The sequence below is a fragment of the Balaenoptera borealis genome, assembly GCF_965194805.1.
Source record: "Balaenoptera borealis genome assembly, chromosome: 16".
NCBI classification, from domain to species: Eukaryota; Metazoa; Chordata; class Mammalia; order Artiodactyla; family Balaenopteridae; genus Balaenoptera; species Balaenoptera borealis.
Window position 1 is genome coordinate 88,324,088 of NC_138872.1, and position 16,767 is coordinate 88,340,854.

At 54.1% G+C, this 16,767-nt stretch overlaps 1 protein-coding gene across 7 annotated transcripts; it reads left to right on the top strand.

The window, feature by feature from the left end:
* Window positions 1–4,062: 4,062 nt before the first annotated feature.
* Window positions 4,063–12,426, top strand: ZFAND2A (zinc finger AN1-type containing 2A). Of its 7 annotated transcripts, none has more exons than XM_082360642.1 (9): window positions 4,063–4,527; window positions 5,753–5,851; window positions 6,311–6,405; window positions 8,009–8,140; window positions 8,434–8,521; window positions 8,914–9,073; window positions 9,715–9,890; window positions 10,450–10,507; window positions 10,592–10,881. In XM_082360642.1, the coding sequence occupies exons 2-9, from the start codon at window positions 5,797–5,799 to the stop codon at window positions 10,860–10,862; spliced, it is 1,035 nt and encodes a 344-aa protein (XP_082216768.1). In that variant the 5' UTR covers window positions 4,063–4,527; window positions 5,753–5,796; the 3' UTR covers window positions 10,863–10,881. The 7 variants fall into 7 exon arrangements, with proteins under 7 accessions (XP_082216768.1, XP_082216769.1, XP_082216772.1 ...); XM_082360644.1 differs by lacking the exon at window positions 4,063–4,527 and adding an exon at window positions 6,842–6,898 and having other exon boundaries at window positions 5,826–5,851; XM_082360643.1 differs by lacking the exon at window positions 10,450–10,507 and having other exon boundaries at window positions 4,069–4,527.
* Window positions 12,427–16,767: the final 4,341 nt, after the last annotated feature.

Below are 16,767 nucleotides of genomic sequence, written 5' to 3' on the forward strand. Positions count from 1 at the left end.
CCTTTCTTCAGGCATAATGGCTTCTCCTGCCTGTACCCCACTTCCTTACCATAGACACCATTCTGTCCCCTCTGCTCCTCACCCCACTTCAGCCTGCCGTGTGCCCGTACCTCTGGGGCCGCTCTAAAGGCAACAGTGACCAACGTGTGACTGACGTGTCACAAAACACAGACACGCAGGCTTCCCTCTGTCTCCCGGCAGCAGGAGGCAGGTGACCCATGCTCCCTCCCAGGTTCTCTCTCCTCCCTCGGCTTCCACAAGGCCTTCCTCTCATTCCTGGTCAGCTAGGCCTGCGCATCTTTCTCTGATCTTGAAACGCTGGATTTTGCTAAGGTGGACCCTCTCCTCCACGGGTGTCCTTTCCCGAGGCAATCTCGGCACTTATGCATTTAATTGCCACCTTTATGCTGTCGATTTCCAACGTTGTTTCTCCAGACCAGACCTCTTCTCTGACTTCCACTCATGTATCCATGTGCTTATTTGCCAACTTCCCCCTTTTGTCCCATAGCAGATACCGATACATCCTAAATTGAAACATTTTTTTCCAAGTGTTAGTAAGAATGCTTTGGCTACAAAAAAATTGTCTCAGGTTACAAGAAGTCCAGAGGCAGGGAAACTGATGGTCAGCTCAACAATGTAATCAACGACCCAGGTTCTCTCCACCTTTCTGCGCTGCCGTCTCTGTTTGACTTGATCCTTAAGCTTTGCCCTTCGTGTTAACGAGAAGGCCACTATTTTCAAGCGTCACAAAAAATCCTTCTAGAAGAGGGCTATGTCCTAATGGATGTCTCTCTTTTACTAGGAAAGAAATCTTCTCCCAGAAGCCCCTCTCCCTGGACCACATGCTGATGCCCTGCCTACAAGGTGAGCAGTGAAGGTGGGTAAGGCTTCTGTGTTTCCATGGTTTCCATGGTGACTGTCATCTCTGTCACCTGGACTGCAGCCGCAGCCTCTTACCTGCTCGCCCAGCTTCTGCTCCGGCCTCTCCCCCATCTGCCTGTCTGCCACAAACTGCGGATGAACACGTTTTAAAGTACAATGTGTGCAGCCGGTATAACGTCAATGTGTTTTCTCTTCTCCATCAAGACTAGGCCCTGGGACTTCCCTGGTGGCGCAGTGGTTCAGACTACACGCTCCCAATGCGGGGGGCTTGGGTTCAATCCCTGGTCCGGGAACTAGATCCCACATGCATGCTGCAACTAAGAATTCGCACGCCACAACTAAGGAGCCCGCGAGCCGCAACTAAAGACCCAGTGCAACCAAATAAATAAATAAATAAATATTTTTTAAAACACAAAAAAGGCTAGGCCCTGCAGTGACACTCATGGCTCCACGGAAGGGTCCGTCTAGACCAAAGAAATCGTTGCTCAGATTTGAGTTTTAAACCTAAACTTTTAAGAGCTCATAGCAAGCCTTAGTCTTAGAAGCAAGGCTTTTAAGGGAGAGGAAAGGGAACCATGAACCAAAGTTTGTGAGATTCACCCTTAGAGCAAGAAACCCAAGGCGATGATGTGAGAGAAATGCCCCGCAGCATAAGGAGAACATTACTTGCAGGCCTGGGGAGAGATCTGACGGGCTTTGAAAGGGAAGACGCCAAGCTTGTCATGCTGCCTGGGTCCCTGAGAAGGGACCCCGGCTCATCCTGCAGCCCTCAGATGTGGGACTTGCAATGATAAACAACCTGGGCTTGGAGGGGGTGCTCTGAAGGCGTGGGGCCCCCACCTGTACCTCTGGGAGAGGCACGCGCCTTCTCTGTGCCAGCACAGGGAGAGTGCGGTGGATGGTGCCTGGGGTGCCGCCAGGCAGGGAGAGGGCCTCAGCTGGTGCCCCAGAGCCGCAGTCCCCGCACACAAGCTAGAGGAGCTCCCCAGCCCCGCGTGCCCTGGCGTGGAGGGCGGAGAGGGTCACTGAACCTGAAACCGGGGGTCAGGACAGTGCACGTGATAAGCTTGGGATGAGAGGTCACGACGGAAGTCCTGACACGGGCAGCAGGTGCTGGCACCTGACCAAAGGCTGTGGACAGGTCATCACCCGCAGAGGCCAGAGCCTCCACCCTTCACTGCCACGGGGTTACATGCGCATCTCCAAGCCCAGGCGCCACGGGGGGAGACGGGAACGAGGGATTGTAGGAAGAAGGCTTGAAATGACTGCGGTTTGAGCTGGACAGTGACCGAGGTCACCAAAGCAACCGGATCTGAACAGACCGGTGACGGGACGGGGCCCGTGTCTGCCGGCGGCAGGCGTCTGGGGCTCCAAAGGAAAGTGGAGCTCAACTTTAGAAAACTGAGAAAGTTGCAATTATTTTTCGTTCAGCTGTGTAAAGTATGTGTACTTTATACATATTGTCTCCTGCCCACCCCTCAAGGTCATGCTTAAAACTTTTCAGCAATACCCCTTTGCACTCAAAATAAAGCCCCGAATCTTTTTCATGACGCTCTGGGTCCTATGACCTGGCACCTGGCTGCGTCTCCGTCCCCACCCCTGGCCGGTGGAGGTAGCAGAGGGGAGTTAGGAATGTGGACTTGGGGTGGGGTTTGAATCCTGGCTCCTCTTGGGCGTGTCCCTTGTCACCTCTGTGCCTCAGTCTCCTCGCAGGTAAAACAGGGGTCACAACAGTGAGCCGTTGGTGAAGGGCATTGTGGTCTCTTGATAGAGAATCATGTGTCTGGACACGTGCTCTGGCCTCTTCTCTCAAGTAGAACTTCTTGAGGTTTGCTAACTAAGGCTCCGAGGTCTGCCTCCCCTCCTGTCCCCCGGGTCACAGTAGTACAAGGTCCTTCCTCCCCTTTATCGTGATGTGGTAAATTACTTAGGTGGATGGTGGTCACCTAACTTACTGAGATGCTTTTGGCATCTCTCTTTGTATGAAGGCAGATGTTCAGTTAATGACAAAAACACTGCATTTAAAAATTCTGACTTGATGGTGTTTTGTTCTCACGACAGTTTGGTGTGGTCTTGGCTGGATCAGGACCAGGAACAGCAGAGGTGGGCCAAGTGCTCGCCTGTTACACCCCCAGGGTATCCACTCTCACATCTTCTCCTGACCTTCCCTGATGCTGGGTGTGAGTTCTGGTTCTTCGGGTTAAAGTCAGGGTTAAAAAATAAATGGGGAAGGCAAATCATTCCCTTATAGTGGAATGCCAACTAATAAATGTAGAGGAAATGATGGAAATTTTTAAAAGCACTGTTTGGCAATGATCATAGTGATCCAGGCAGAAGCGACAGATGGAGTCAAGGTGGTCAGAGGTTCATGAAGAATAACACAATGGTGGAATCTCGGAATCTCTCCCTACAAGATACTAGTTAATTCACAAATGAAAAAGTGGAGAAACTTATCAAACATCGGGATGACGATGTCGTCAAGATTAACGTCACCCACTCTAGGAGGGGTTGCAATCCTGTGCCGGCGATGAGCGCAGTACCATTTCTGTGATGTAACCACCAAGAAAGTATGACCTGAGCCTGCTCCTGAGGAAACGTGGATGTACCCTGCCTGAGAGTCACGTTATATGAATGAAAGTCTGTGATCTTTAATAAAAGCTGTCGGGGACAGGAAGACAATGAACGGGTAATTGGTGACGGGCTCCTGGAGCACAGAGGAAAGAGGCATCGACGACACGGTTGGCAGAAACCTAAATGGGGTCTGCGGGTCGGACCTTAACATAGCGTCACCACTGATTTCCGGGCTGGGTGGCTGGAGTGGCCACGTAGGAAACACACGCGGGAGTATTGGGGGCGGGGGGGGGGTGATGGGGCATCATGTCCACACCACGCTCTCACGTGGTCCAGAACAAGGGTAAGGAAAATGCGCACATACACGTACACACACACGGTCGATCCTTCATGGCTGTGGTTTCCACATTTGTGAACTTGCCCACAAGCTAAAGTTCATCTGTAACTGCAAAATCAGTGCCTGTGTGCGTCAGCCGGCTGGACGCACTTCCGGCGGAGCCTTGCGCCGGGTACTGGCCGCCCGCGCCCCAACCTCCGTGGCGCCCAGCGCGGGGTACCCTCCCTCCGCACCCCGCCCTGCCCGCCCTGACTCAGCGCCCCTCTCCGGGTGCCGGCCCAGTGCGCCTGCGCAGAGCCGCCTCACCGTGACTCCTCAGCCCGAGAAGCCGCCGGACTGTTCGAGAAGAGGCGAGGAGTGGGCGGGCCGACGGGACCGCGGCAGGCGCGATTGGTCGGTCTAGCGGTGACGTCCAGGGGCGCGCCGGGAATGCCTGGCCGCGGAGGGCGCGATTGGTCGGCTCGGCGGTGACGTCGTCGGGGGCGCGCCGGAGACGCCCGGACAGCGGGGGGGTGGCTCTCTGACCCGGCGGCTGTGAATAAATGGCCGGGAGGTCCGGGCGGCGCGATGCTGGGCTCTCCCGCGGACTCGGACCGGCCTCGGCCGTCGCTCGGATCCTGTTTTCTTCGTCTCTTTGGCCTTGTCCCCCGCGGCTGACCGCGGACAGGGAGACAGCTCTTGGTCTCTGCCACCTTCCGCTCCCCTCTGCGGCTGCCCAGGCCTCCGACGAGGGCCAGGTACGGGGCCGGCCTGGGGGTGCCGGGCGGGGGTCGGACGGGGCCGCGAACCTCGGACGGGCAGGGTGTTAGTGTCCTAGCAGAACGGGGCTCTCACACCGCGGCTGCGGCGCCGAGAGCGCGACCACGTCGGGATTGAGTTCGGCGTCTCGTCGGTCCTCGATCGATTGATTTCCGAACGTCCGCTTGGCGTTGCTGATCCAGGATGGGCAGACCTGACCTGGGCCCTGCGCTTCGCGGAGCCGAGAGTAGGGAACGAAGCTGCAGTGGGGAGCCGAGCGAGTGGGTCCTGGGAAAGGAATTACAGAGCAGAGGAAACGGGATTTGGGTGGGGCCAGGTGAGGGTGTTAGGAAAGGTCCTGAGTGACGCTTTAAACCGGGCCCTGAGGGCGTGAGCGGATGTCAGCTGTGGCCAGAGTATCCCAGGCACCCGGAACGCTCCCGGGAGCGGGAGAGCTGATGGGCAGGTCCGGAAGAGGCTCTGGGGACGTGAATTCTGGGAGGGACAAGAGTTTTGAGAGGTTTGGTGGGTGCCGGATCACGGAGGGGAGGGACCCTGTGAGGCGTGCCGTGGACTTCAGTTTTCTCTCAAGTGCAGTGACATCACTGTTTGTCCACCTGTTTTCCGCTGGTGAGTTCCCCTTCCCCTTCCCCTGGTCAACTCCCGGTTGATTGTCAGTAAGGAATAAATTCTGAGTAAAACTCAATGCATAAGGGAGTTAAAGAGAGCAACAGGGGACTGAGTCGAATGTCCCCGGGAGAGTGTAGTTAAGTAACGTGATTTAGCACCTGGTAACAGAGTTTTGTTTGTCAAGTATATTCAGTAGATGAAATTGCGATTTAAAGTTCACCGAGGCTGTAACTTTGCCTAGTAGCTGTGTAATTGAATATGGGACGTCCCTGTCAATATGAGTCAAAATATGGATTAATGAAAACTTAAATTCGGGTTGAGCTTGATAAACTAGGAATTAAAAGAACTGAAAAACAATCTGTCTCCTAAGGGGGTTGATTCTGAAGGAGCTTGTACTTACGCTAAAACTCCCATTTTCTCTTTGCTGAAAGACAAGAATTTGTGACACTTAGGCCCCTGCGGGAGCCCAGATGACTTGGGCGTTTAATGCTCCTTGCGGTGTTTGTTTACTTATATCAGCTGTGCGATATAAACCCTGGTGACTGAAATTCAGACCATCCTTGCTTTCCTCCTAATTATTTCTAATTCTTGCAGGTGACATTTCACTCTGTCATCTGTGTTTTGGACATTTTCTCATAATGGAGTTCCCTGATTTGGGGAAGCATTGTTCAGAAAAAACTTGCAAGCAGCTAGGTAAGCACTTCTAAGAGAACATTAACAGAAAATGGGTGTCTTGTCATCTATTTGGGAGAAGAACTGGCCATTGTCTTCATTAGCTGTTGTCTCTGGGCCTTGGCCTTTCTGGCTTTTCAGTAATGAGATGCTGGCCTGAGGTTTTGGTTCTGTACAGCTAGGTACAAGGCTGGCTGCCAGCACCGAGTGGATTTAAATGCTCTGCTTAGATACGTGGTACCACGTGAGGTGGGATCTCTTGGGAAAGGATAGCTATACCGGTTCTTCAGTGTTGCTGGCGTTGTCAAAGTCATGGCCCCCAAGTTTTTTCTCATGTGGTACCTCGAGGATGTATTTGAGAGGCATAATATGAACTCAGCAAAGGTAAATACCTGTTTAATATGATCTATGATTCTTCTGTTCTAGTCTTTAAAACACTTTACTGTTTTTTGTGTGTTTTTTGTTCTTTTTGTTTTTTAGATTTTCTTCCGTTAGAATGTGATGCATGTAAACAAGATTTCTGTAAAGATCATTTTACCTACGCTGCACATAAATGTCCCTTTGCATTCAAGAAGGTAATTGGTCATGCTTCATTCTAAAGATTCTCATCCTCACTTCCCAAAGCTGCGCTGCCCGAGATAGTGGACACTAGCCACGTGTAGATAAAACTTAATTAAAATTAAATAAAAAGTCCTGTTTCTCAGTGATGCCAGCCACGTTTCAGGTGTTCAGGAGCCGTGTGTAGACAGAGCAGATGTGGAGCTTTTCCATCGTTGCAGGAAGCTCTGGACGGCACAGCTCTAAAGCAACAGATTATCTTCCTGGAATCAAATTGTTGTATCTAAACCTTCAGAGCTTACTTTACATGTTAAAACACTTAGTTCCTTTTATTCGACACACAGGGAAAAACAGCTCTGTCTTCATGGGGCACAAGAAACGCAGGGCAGCGCTTGATGGGGCCTTGAATCTGGGAAGAATTGTAAATGCTTGCTTATCTGGGTACCTTTGCAGCCTTGGCGTCCTCCCTAGGTGATTCAGACAGTTCGTGGTGGAAGCCGGAAGATGGCTGTAAGGAAACAGACTTGCCTAAGTCCAGAGGTTTAAGACCTTGGTTATTGACTTTTCAGGTGGTCCCAGCCTGAACTCACTTTGTTTTGGGTGCTTCAGGGAGCATTTTCGTGAGCTCTTCAGTCAGCACTCTGCTGCTTCCCCAGGGTGGCAGTTAGAAATGCGGGTGACAGTGCTACACCCTTTGACCGGTGTCGGCTGGGGTCTGGCCCTTTGCTGGTTCATGGGGGCGGGGGAGGGTGACTCATGTTCACCCGGCACCGGTGACCAGGCCAAACTACCTGGTCTGTTGCCTTGACCTTCCTGTGTCCCTGGATGGGGAGAGTCTGCCTAGAGGTGACTGAATGATGCTTTATTTCTTAACTTGGCCAACTTGCCAGCTGCAGGAGCACCCCTGGGTGGCTTTCCAGCTCAGTTCCCAGACAGCTGGCATCGCAATTCTGTGATTACCTGTTATTCGCCCACATGTCACCTCAGTGTTCTTGAGCTAAATTAGCTCAGCTCCTGCCCTGGCCCAGAGGGATTTTAACCGTGCTGGGTGTTCCCTCCGGAGCCCCCCCAGTGCTGGGCTTGGATGGTGGTTCTGAGCCTGAGAGCTCAGCCTGGCCGCGTGCGCCCTTGAGCTAGTCTCCCTGCGTGGGCACGGCGGAAGCTGCAGGGCGCGTCAGGAAGGCCCCTGGCAGGCGAAGGAGCTGAGGCTCTGCACGGCTGGAGGGTTTTCCTGGCAGCCCGACCCTCGAGGTGACTGGGCAGCTTCACTGCTCACTACCCGGTGCTGGACAGATGGCCCTGCTGCCCTGAGCCTGTCCTTCTGGATTGGTTCACCAGCTTCCTTCCTGGGCTGCGCTCGCCCTCTGTCTCAGGATCGTTTCTGCGGGTGGTTAATAGTCTGTTTCTTCAGTTCTCCTGGGTTCCACTTACGGCAACTGCCTTCCAGCCCTGGGGGTGCCTTGCTGCCGACCCCCGTGCTAACCACGCTCTGCTCTCGTGGGGCTCGGACGTCAGTGTCTGTACTCTGCTTGCTTGTAAGTGTGCTGTACCGCCGTGCCTTTGTGTGTGTGCGTGAGTTTTGATTGTCTGAATCTGGAATATCATATTTGTTATTTTTAGGATGTTCAGGTCCCAGTGTGCCCACTTTGTAACAGCCCTGTCCCAGTAAAAAAGGACGAGATCCCAGATGTGGTGGTCGGTGCGCACATGGATGGAGGCTGTAAACGTCACCCTGGGAGGAAGAAAGAGGCGGTGAGGGCGGAGTCTGCGTGAGCCGCCGGGGGCTGCTTTCTCCCCAGGGGAAAGAAGGCCAATTACCCAACCAGGCTAATTAGTTTTCATAGTTTTGGTACAAAATAAAACCCTAACAATTGATCGGTGTTTTCCTGGGTTGTGAACAGCATGGGTTTTTACAGTTATATAAACATATTTTCTAAATATTAGGGTCTGTGTTAGGATTTGCTTTCATTACAGGAATTCCTCCCAAGATGGAAAGTGAATGTGGTTTTCTAGAATCATTCTGTTAGTGTGTGGTTTTTCCTAAGCTCCGCCTGGGAAATGTCAAGGATGTAAAGTCAGACATGGGCGTTCCTGCTTCGGCGGTGTCGGTGCTCGTTCTGAAGTCCCGCGTCTGTGCGTTTGGAGTCAGGAGCGGCCGCCCGCTCCACTGGGGCATCTGCCTCCCCCACGGGCCTGAGCTCCAGCTCGCGTTTGTCTCGTTCGCCCTGGGGTGGTGGGAGATGCCCGTCCCACGGCGCGCTGCCCGCCGGGCTCCAGCACCCCGGCTGCGGCTCTCCTGGGCGTTCGCTGGCGTCGGTGCTTTTCCCGCTTCCGCTGCTGTTCAGGGAGTTCCCGCGAGGGCCCGGCTGTCCTCCTTGTCCCCGCGTGTGGCAGCTTCCGCCTGGCGACCCTTCCAGACCGGGAGTCGCCGTCTCCTCTGGGCTCCCGCTCCTTGGGGCTGGACCTCCCGGGCCGGCCTCCGTTTTCCCCTCAAGTTCCCTTTTCTCTGTGTGACCCACGTGCAGGTGGTCTTTCCCACGTCGTGGTCAGTCGTGCCCACGCGCCAGGTCCGCAGCTGACCGCGCGCGTGCGCCTCCCAGCCACGCGGCCTCCGCCCGGTCCCGCGTCACCCGCGCTGCCTCTGCTGCTGTCGATTTCTGAGCCTTCGGGGATTCCGTGTCACAGGTACGCTGCTGCTTGACCCTCCCTGCCGGCTCACGGTTCAGCCTTTTCGTGTCTGCTGAGTCCGTGACTGCTCGCCCGTGTGCTTTTCCTGAAACCCCGTGGCTGTTTCGGGCTTCCCTGGCGGTCCGGGGGTTAAGACTCCGCGCTTCCACTGCAGGGGGCTCTGTCCCTGGTCAGGGAACTAAGATCCCGCGTGCCGCGTGGCACAGGCGAAAAAAAAAAAGAAATTTAAAATCTTGTGGCTGTTTTCTTTTTATCTTTTGCCCTTTGGGGTTCATCCTTTTTCAGAACATCTCTTTGTGGTCACGTTTATAGAACTTCAGGTGGAGTCGGAGCCGCCACCTGTGGTCACTTCTCCATCCTCAACCAGAGTCCAAGGAGACTCGGGTTGGACATGGCCCTTGGTAGATGGCCCGTGGCAGCTGGTGCACTCCTCGGACTGGAGCCTCTTGGAGCCCCGCACGCGTCCCCAGGCCCAGCCCAGCACTGCACGCTCTCTGGGGCCTCCGGGTTTATTTGGGTGGTTTCCCTAGGATGCGGGGTGCGCCGCCCCCTGCTGTCTTGGCCTTTAGAGCTTATCTCCAGGGCACTGGCTTCTGACCACCTTACCTCACGGCTTCTGTATGTTACACTAAATACAGAACAAATGCAATTATGACAAATTACCTGGAACAGGAGAGGGTGAAGTCTGTCCCTGAGCTTCCGTCCCAGACCCTCTGGCTGGAGCCCCCCGACCCCTTCCCGGCCCCATCTCCTCCAGCCCGTTCCTGCTGCCCACGCTTGCCGCGCCGTGCCTCCGAGCCTTCCGGAAGCTTTGGTAAAACCCTGTGCCTTCGCTCCGACCACGGCCCCGCCCATGTGCCCCTTCCCCCCCCCCCCCGCCCCCCAGGTGACCAGGTCCTCCTCCCTCCCGGCTCCACCCTCACTCCCCACCTTGCGCTGCCCCTCCTCGTCTCCCGGCCCGCTGGCACCTGCACTGTTGCCACGCACTCGGGTCACTCGCCCTTCTTGGCCAGAGGGCTGCCCCCAGGCTGCCGGCCCCCCTCCTCCCTGACATTGTCACCCGCACAGAGTCGGAAGTGCCTGGGAGTTTATATCACCCCGAAGACCCTGCAGTAACTAACGGCTGTGCCAGCTCCCCTGCCCCTGACGGGACACAGCCTGCGCCAGCTCCCTCTAGGGCTGTGCGTGACGCCTCGTGCCCGGCCTCCTTCCCTCCCGTGTCCCCGTCCCCCGCCCCCCCGTCTTGTTTCTTTTCCTGGGAGTACCCCCCAAGCATCTCGCATGAGACCCCAACTTAAAATGCCGCTTTAGTATTTACCACTTGTTAAAACCTTTCTGTCTCCTAAACTAGTATTTCCTTGTTTACCTGACAGAGAGACGCCTCAGTGAAACCCCGGCGCCTTCATTCTGTTTAGCTAAGGACCGTTTCCAGTTTAAGTGCCGATGCTCTTACGGGGGGGCGGGGCTGGTTGAATGAAGGCTGCCGGAACACTGAAGCAACTTGTCCGTTCTCAGATCTTCTCGCGCCGCTGCTCGAAAGAGGGCTGCAGGCGGAAGGAGATGCTGTGGGTGGCTCGCGCCGAGCGTCGCGGCGCCGTCTGCGTTCAGCACAGACACCCTCGGGGCCACGGCTGCGCCCGCGGGGGCCCCCCTGCCGGCACGGCCGGGTGAGGAGAGGCCCGGCTCGGCCTGCCTGCGCTTGCGACGACCCGGACCCGTGTGGCACGCTCAGCTCTCGGTGTTGACCATTCGCTGTAGGGGTTTGGGGGAATGTGATCTTAATTAAAAGTGGATTCCAAATTGAAGCCGATTCTAGTCGTTGTTTGCTGGGACTGCAGTTCTGGAGCCAGAAGTGCCCGCTCACCGCGCGGGGCCACGGGGAGGGTCTCCCCCGGCCTCCCCCTCGCCGAGGGTGCTTCCCGTAGGCGCGGGGTCCTCTGGCTTGTGGACGCGTCACCCTGGCCTTTCACCTTCCTGCGGCGTTCTCCCTGTGCACGGTGCTGTCCAAGTGTCCCCTTTGCATAAGGACACTGGTCTGTGGGGTCGGCGCATGGCGAGCTCACCCTCCCTCCAAATAGGTCCTGGGTGTCGACTCCACCCCACCTTCTGATGGGGGCAGTTCAGCCCCTTCACCGGTTATTAACAGGGAGAACCTTCCTCGGGTCGGTGGACGCGTCTGCCCCCACCTTCCGTGGGTAGAAATGGAAGCCCGAGTCACCTGTCACTTCCACTCGGCTGTTTCTCATGGTGTCTGTGCCCGAGCCGGGCTGGGGGGTGACCTCGTCCCTGCGTGCGTGGCTCTCGGCACCGGGAGGGGTTGGCTGAGCACTGACCTGACCCTTCTGCACAGGTGCTTGGCGGCAAGGGCCTCAGATGCCGGGCCGTCGGGGGCTTCACGCGAGGGGCCGGGCGGCTGGCTGGCTCGGCGCTTCAGGTACTGGTGCGGGGGGCACGCGGTGTTGCTGCTGTTGTGTCAGGCGGGGCGGTTCTCTGTCCCGCCGGTGAGTGCCGAGCGGTCATGGTGCAGCTCACGACTGGCCACCTGGAGCTCCGTGCTCCGTCACGGCCGGACGGGGTGGAGGGGGGCGTGCGCCCGACCTTGGGCTTCGTCAGCCCTGGGTGCGCACGCAGGTCCCTCCAGCACAGGGTGACGAGAGTGACACTTTATAGCTGCTTTCTGAAGCACTGTGTTTGGCGAATGTCTTTTATACGATCACCCGCTTCTGGTTAATCAAGACAAACCTAAGAACATAAGCTGTTTTCTTCTCTTTCAGGTGGAGAGTAAAGTGACGACGTGACTGTGTTCAAACTGGCCTCTTTCCGAACGTGATTTGCACTTTGTGGACACTTTTATGCTCTAGCACTTGCACACTTCCCACCGCGAGCAGCTCTGCCCTGAGCTGAGCCGGTCAGGGGCTTCTGTCCCTTAACCTCTGTCCCTTAAACCACCGACAGTGGATCTCAGTGTGTCTTCCTCACGTGGCTTGTGTGGTGATCAGCCATCTGAGCCCAGGCACGGGGGCGGGACTACACCTTCCCTGTTAGGGGTCCTTGTCCGGAGGTGGCCCCCAGCCCACCACTCCTGTTCCACTGAGAGAACAGCCTGTGACCCTCTGACTGCAGGCATTGGGGTGACACCGAGGGCTTTGGGGCCTGTCAGGAGAGCCGTCCTCTCCCGGGACCTCAGGGAACCGGAGGAAGAGAGATACCATCCCAGTCGTAACCCGGGGCATCCAGCCGTGCGCTCCAGACGGCCTGCTGCTCGCGGATTGACAAAAATCCAGGCAGTTACTCTTTCTTTTCTGGTTTCATAGCCTCAAACTATAATGGTTGTGACCAGCTAGAGGGGTGGGATAGGGAGGGTGGGAGGGAGATGCAAGAGGGAGGGGGTATGGGGATGTATGTATACGTATAGCTGATTCACTTTGTTGTGTGGCAGCAACTAACACAGCATTGTAAAGCAATCATACTCCAATAACCATGTTAAATATATATATATATATTATATATATATATATTATATATATGTATATATATAATGGTTGGGGGTGTATTCAGTTCCCATTCCACAGGTGGGTTATCCAGCTCTTTCTACGCCCTGTCCTGTCAGTGGCGTTAGATCTGGACCCGTGGTTCTCCAGCTGCGCCAGAATCGCGCGGGGCCCTGTTAGAGCAGTGCCACCGCCCCCCACCCCACCCCACCCCAGCGGAGTTCCTGACGCTGTGGGTCTGGGGACTACGTGGACGGAGCACTTTGTGTGGTCCAGGTCCAGTGCAGCGGTCACTGGCCACTAGGGAGCACGTGAAGCCAGCGTCCAGCGTAGCCGCAGAGCTGTTACCTTCATTCAGTTATTAGGAAACAGTGTTGAGTATGTCAAGAACATGAATATGTGAATCTGGTTTTTCAGCTGTAAATTTTATAAAATCTAAATACAGATCAGGTCTTTCTCATGTTAGGTTAATGTCCAAATTGAGACACTGGGTTTTGAAGTCAATGCCAAAAAAAAAAGTGAAATATCTCATTGTTAATAATATTTACAGGTCGAAACAGTATTTTGGATATGATGGATTAAATAAACATTAAATTGAGTTTTACCTGGTTTTGTTTTGTTTTTTAATTTGTGGCTACTAGAAATTTTAAAAGTAGGTAGGTGGGGCTCACGTCATACTTCATTTTAGCGCCATTCTTGATCATCCAAACTAAAGGACAAAAGACGTGCACATTTTATCAGGAATTATCAACTTAGGAGTCCACTTGTGTTTCTTAACTGTGATTGGAGTATTTAAGTGTATTTGAGAGCTTTCTGAGAAGTTAGTATTTTCCTTAAGGACCTGTGTGAACAGACACTTAAGTGGCGCAGAGGGTGAAAGGTCAGGAAAGCAGTCAAGGTCACAGGCATCCTTACGGCTGCGTGGTCTCCCAGGACCTGGGCGTGTCATCGTTCGTCTGCCCGGCTGCTCAGAGAGGGTTTCCTGGACGGCCTTGCTGTGCCGGAGGGGACGTGTTTCAGAGTTTGGTGGAAGGTGCCAAGTTGCCATCCAGAAAGTCACGCCAGCTTCCTCTCCATCAGTTTCCCCACACCCTCATCAGCTGTTTCATTGGCTTAGTTTTTTCTTAATGTGATGAAAACATGGTGTCACTGTGCTTTAAAAGGGTACGTCTTACATTAGTAAAGTTAAGCATTTTCTGAGAATTGCCCATTCGAGCAGTTTAAGGGCGTCAGTGGGCGTGGCCGAGGGACGGGGAAGCCACAAGTGTATTTTAAATTTTCGTAGAAAGTGCTAACATGAGGAGAAAGTTCAGAGAATTCCTTTGAGTGTCACAAGTTTGCATGCATTTTTGAGAGAAGGCTTGGCAGGAAGTCGTGTGGTTTGTGGTCACCCGTTGGGCGGGAAGGGCTCACTTCCTTGCTGCTGGGGCGCTTCAGTGGAAACGTTTGCAAGACGTGGGATGATGAGGTCGTTGCTCGGCTGCTTGATGAGTGACCTTGAGCACGTTGTGTAACCTTGGCTGCAGTTTCTGCACCTACAAATGGCAGCCTCAGGTGGGACGGGGTGAGGCTGGCACTCTAACAGGTGCCCCGAGGCACAGGGCTCTCCAGGTGTGCAGGCTCTGTCTGGGCCTCGGTGCCCGGCGGTGGGCCCACCACTGCCCTACCGGACGAGTGGGCGTCAGGTCGGCCTTTTCAGGGAGTCCATCGCATCTCTGGAGGGTCTGGCTCGTGGGGAGGGAGAGCCAGGGATCAGCTGAGCGTTTTCTCCCACTGGCTGGGGTCTTCACCCACGTGCAGCCCGCCCTCCCTGCCGAGGCTGCGGTCCTGCCTCTCAGTTCCGAGCAGGGCGTGGGGCCAGGCTGCCGACCCAGTGTCCGGTGACTGGTCCCCCGGCCGAGGTGGTGCGCGGCTGCGGTATCAGAAGTGCCCACGAGGTGTCACCAGAGGGCCTCCTGAGAACTGAGAGCTGTGGACTAGGGAGGACCCTAGTTCTTGCTGGAAACGGGGCCCAGGATCAGGGGAAGGACAGACTGTTAAAAGTGATCGGGGTTGTTTTTAAATGTATCTTTAATCCGGCTTCCCCATTCATTCTTGGCAGTAATGCTACGACCAAATCTGAAAGGTAGGTTCTGCAATGAGTTCCGGAAATGTTCTTAGTTTTCCAAGTTTTAAGCTTGAGAATGAGGACCGTGGACACTTACTCAACTTGGCAGATGTCGTGAGACGTGGTGTGTTCGGGGAGGGTGGTGAGAGGGGGACTAGTCTGACTTCTCTACTTGGTCCGGTGTGAACGTTCCCCAGATAAATGTTCATTTGTTTGCTTTATGTCACTGAAAGGCTGTAAGAACAGCAATCACAGTTTGCTGTACGAGGTGAGTAGATGCCCTGGAAGAGCCGCGAGGGGAGCGTCGGTGCTGCAGGAGGGGTTAAATGTCGTGTGAAGGGCGTGTTTGCTGTTTGTCCTCAGTTTCTTCTCCTTTGACTTCTCCCTCCCTGTCGTTAGGGCGTCTGGGGGCTCCCCTAAAGCCCACGTGTGTAGAATTCACGCACACCCCTATCTACATGACGAGCCGTCCTTAGAATGCGTTAAAAGCTAAGATCTTCTTGCGATAAATGCTACACAAATTACCTTTAAAAATGGTCTTTTTAAAATCCCATGCCAATGGCAGAGCAGCTGGTTACTTTCACATTCTGGAGAGTTCTTTGTCGTTCTGAACTAAACTGAAGCTACTTGTACATTTATGCAGACATTGCCTGGAGAAAGAGCCATTAGCACGGTCACTGTGTCCGTCACGGTCAAGGAGAAGCTTATGGGACCCCAGGGAGAGGGAGAGCCGCCAGGCGTTGGCATACACCGTGCCCAGTTGTAAATCACTTGCTGGGTGGTGATTGGCTGCTGTTAGCTGAGTGTGTGCTTCCTCACGTCCACCTAAGCTGTGCCACCTGCACTGCCCACCACAGACACGGGCCGGGCAGGCAGCCTGCTTCCCAGGAACCAATAGCCTTCATTCCTGCAAATGATAATCAGAAGATAGAATGGGGGGCTTCCCTGGTGGTGCAGTGGTTGAGAATCCGCCTGCCAATGCAGGAGACACAAGTTCGAGCCCCTGGTCCCAGAAGGTCCCACATGCCGCAGAGCAACTAAGCCCACGAGCCACAACTACTGAGCCCACGCACCGCATCTACTGAAGTCCGTGTGCCTAGAGCCCTGCTTCGCAACAAGAGAAGCCACTGCAATGAGAAGCCTGCGCACCACAACAGAGACCCAACACAGCCAAAAATAATAAATAAATAAAAATAAAATAAGTTTATAAAAAAAAAAGAATGGAAGAGAAAAATCCAATTTACAATGGCAATAAACATTAAATACTTAGGAATAAACTTAAGATATATGCAAGACCTAGATGAGATAACATTTTAAGACACTCATAAAAGACACAAAAGTAGACACAAATCAGTGGAAAAAAAGTCCTTGTTCTTAGGAAGAGTCAACCTCATAAGGTGTCCGTTTTGCCTAAATTAATTTTAAATCTAAGATGATCCCAATAAAAATACCAACAGGCTGTTTTCTGGAACTAGACCAGTCGATACTCGAGTTTACAGGGAAAGTCAACGTGATAGGACAGCACAGGCAGCCCTGGAAAGGGGGCCGTGAGGGCCCCTGCGGCCTCCGTGATCACGACAGTGTCCTGCTGGTGCAGGAGGAACAGGAGGGAGTGCAGAGCCCGGCCAGGTGCGTCTGGACAGAGTGTGTGAGAGGAGGCCTTCTCAGAGCACTGGGGCCAAGATGGATTTTCTCAAAGTTGGTGTTGGTTCAACTGGACAGCCATTTAGAAAAAGGTAAAATTCGACGTATACCTTACATCACCCACCGAAAAGGACTCATATCAGAAATCTGAATGTAAAAAATGAAACCAAGCCAGTACTAGAAGAAAACACAGGTGGTCTCTCTGAACCTGGGTGTGGGAGGGGCTTTCTCACTCGGGTTCAGAAGTCAGGTGAGGGGAAGGGAGGCCTTCCCGGGATGCAGAATGCTCGCATCAGGAGATGGTGTTTGCAGCGCACATCACAGATAAAGGTGGATTTCTCTAACACATAAAGAACTGGAACATTGAGGGGGAAGGACCAGAAGCCAGATAGAACGATGGGTGAAGGACGTGAACTGACCGGAAAGGGTGGATCCTTAAAGGGGTGTCT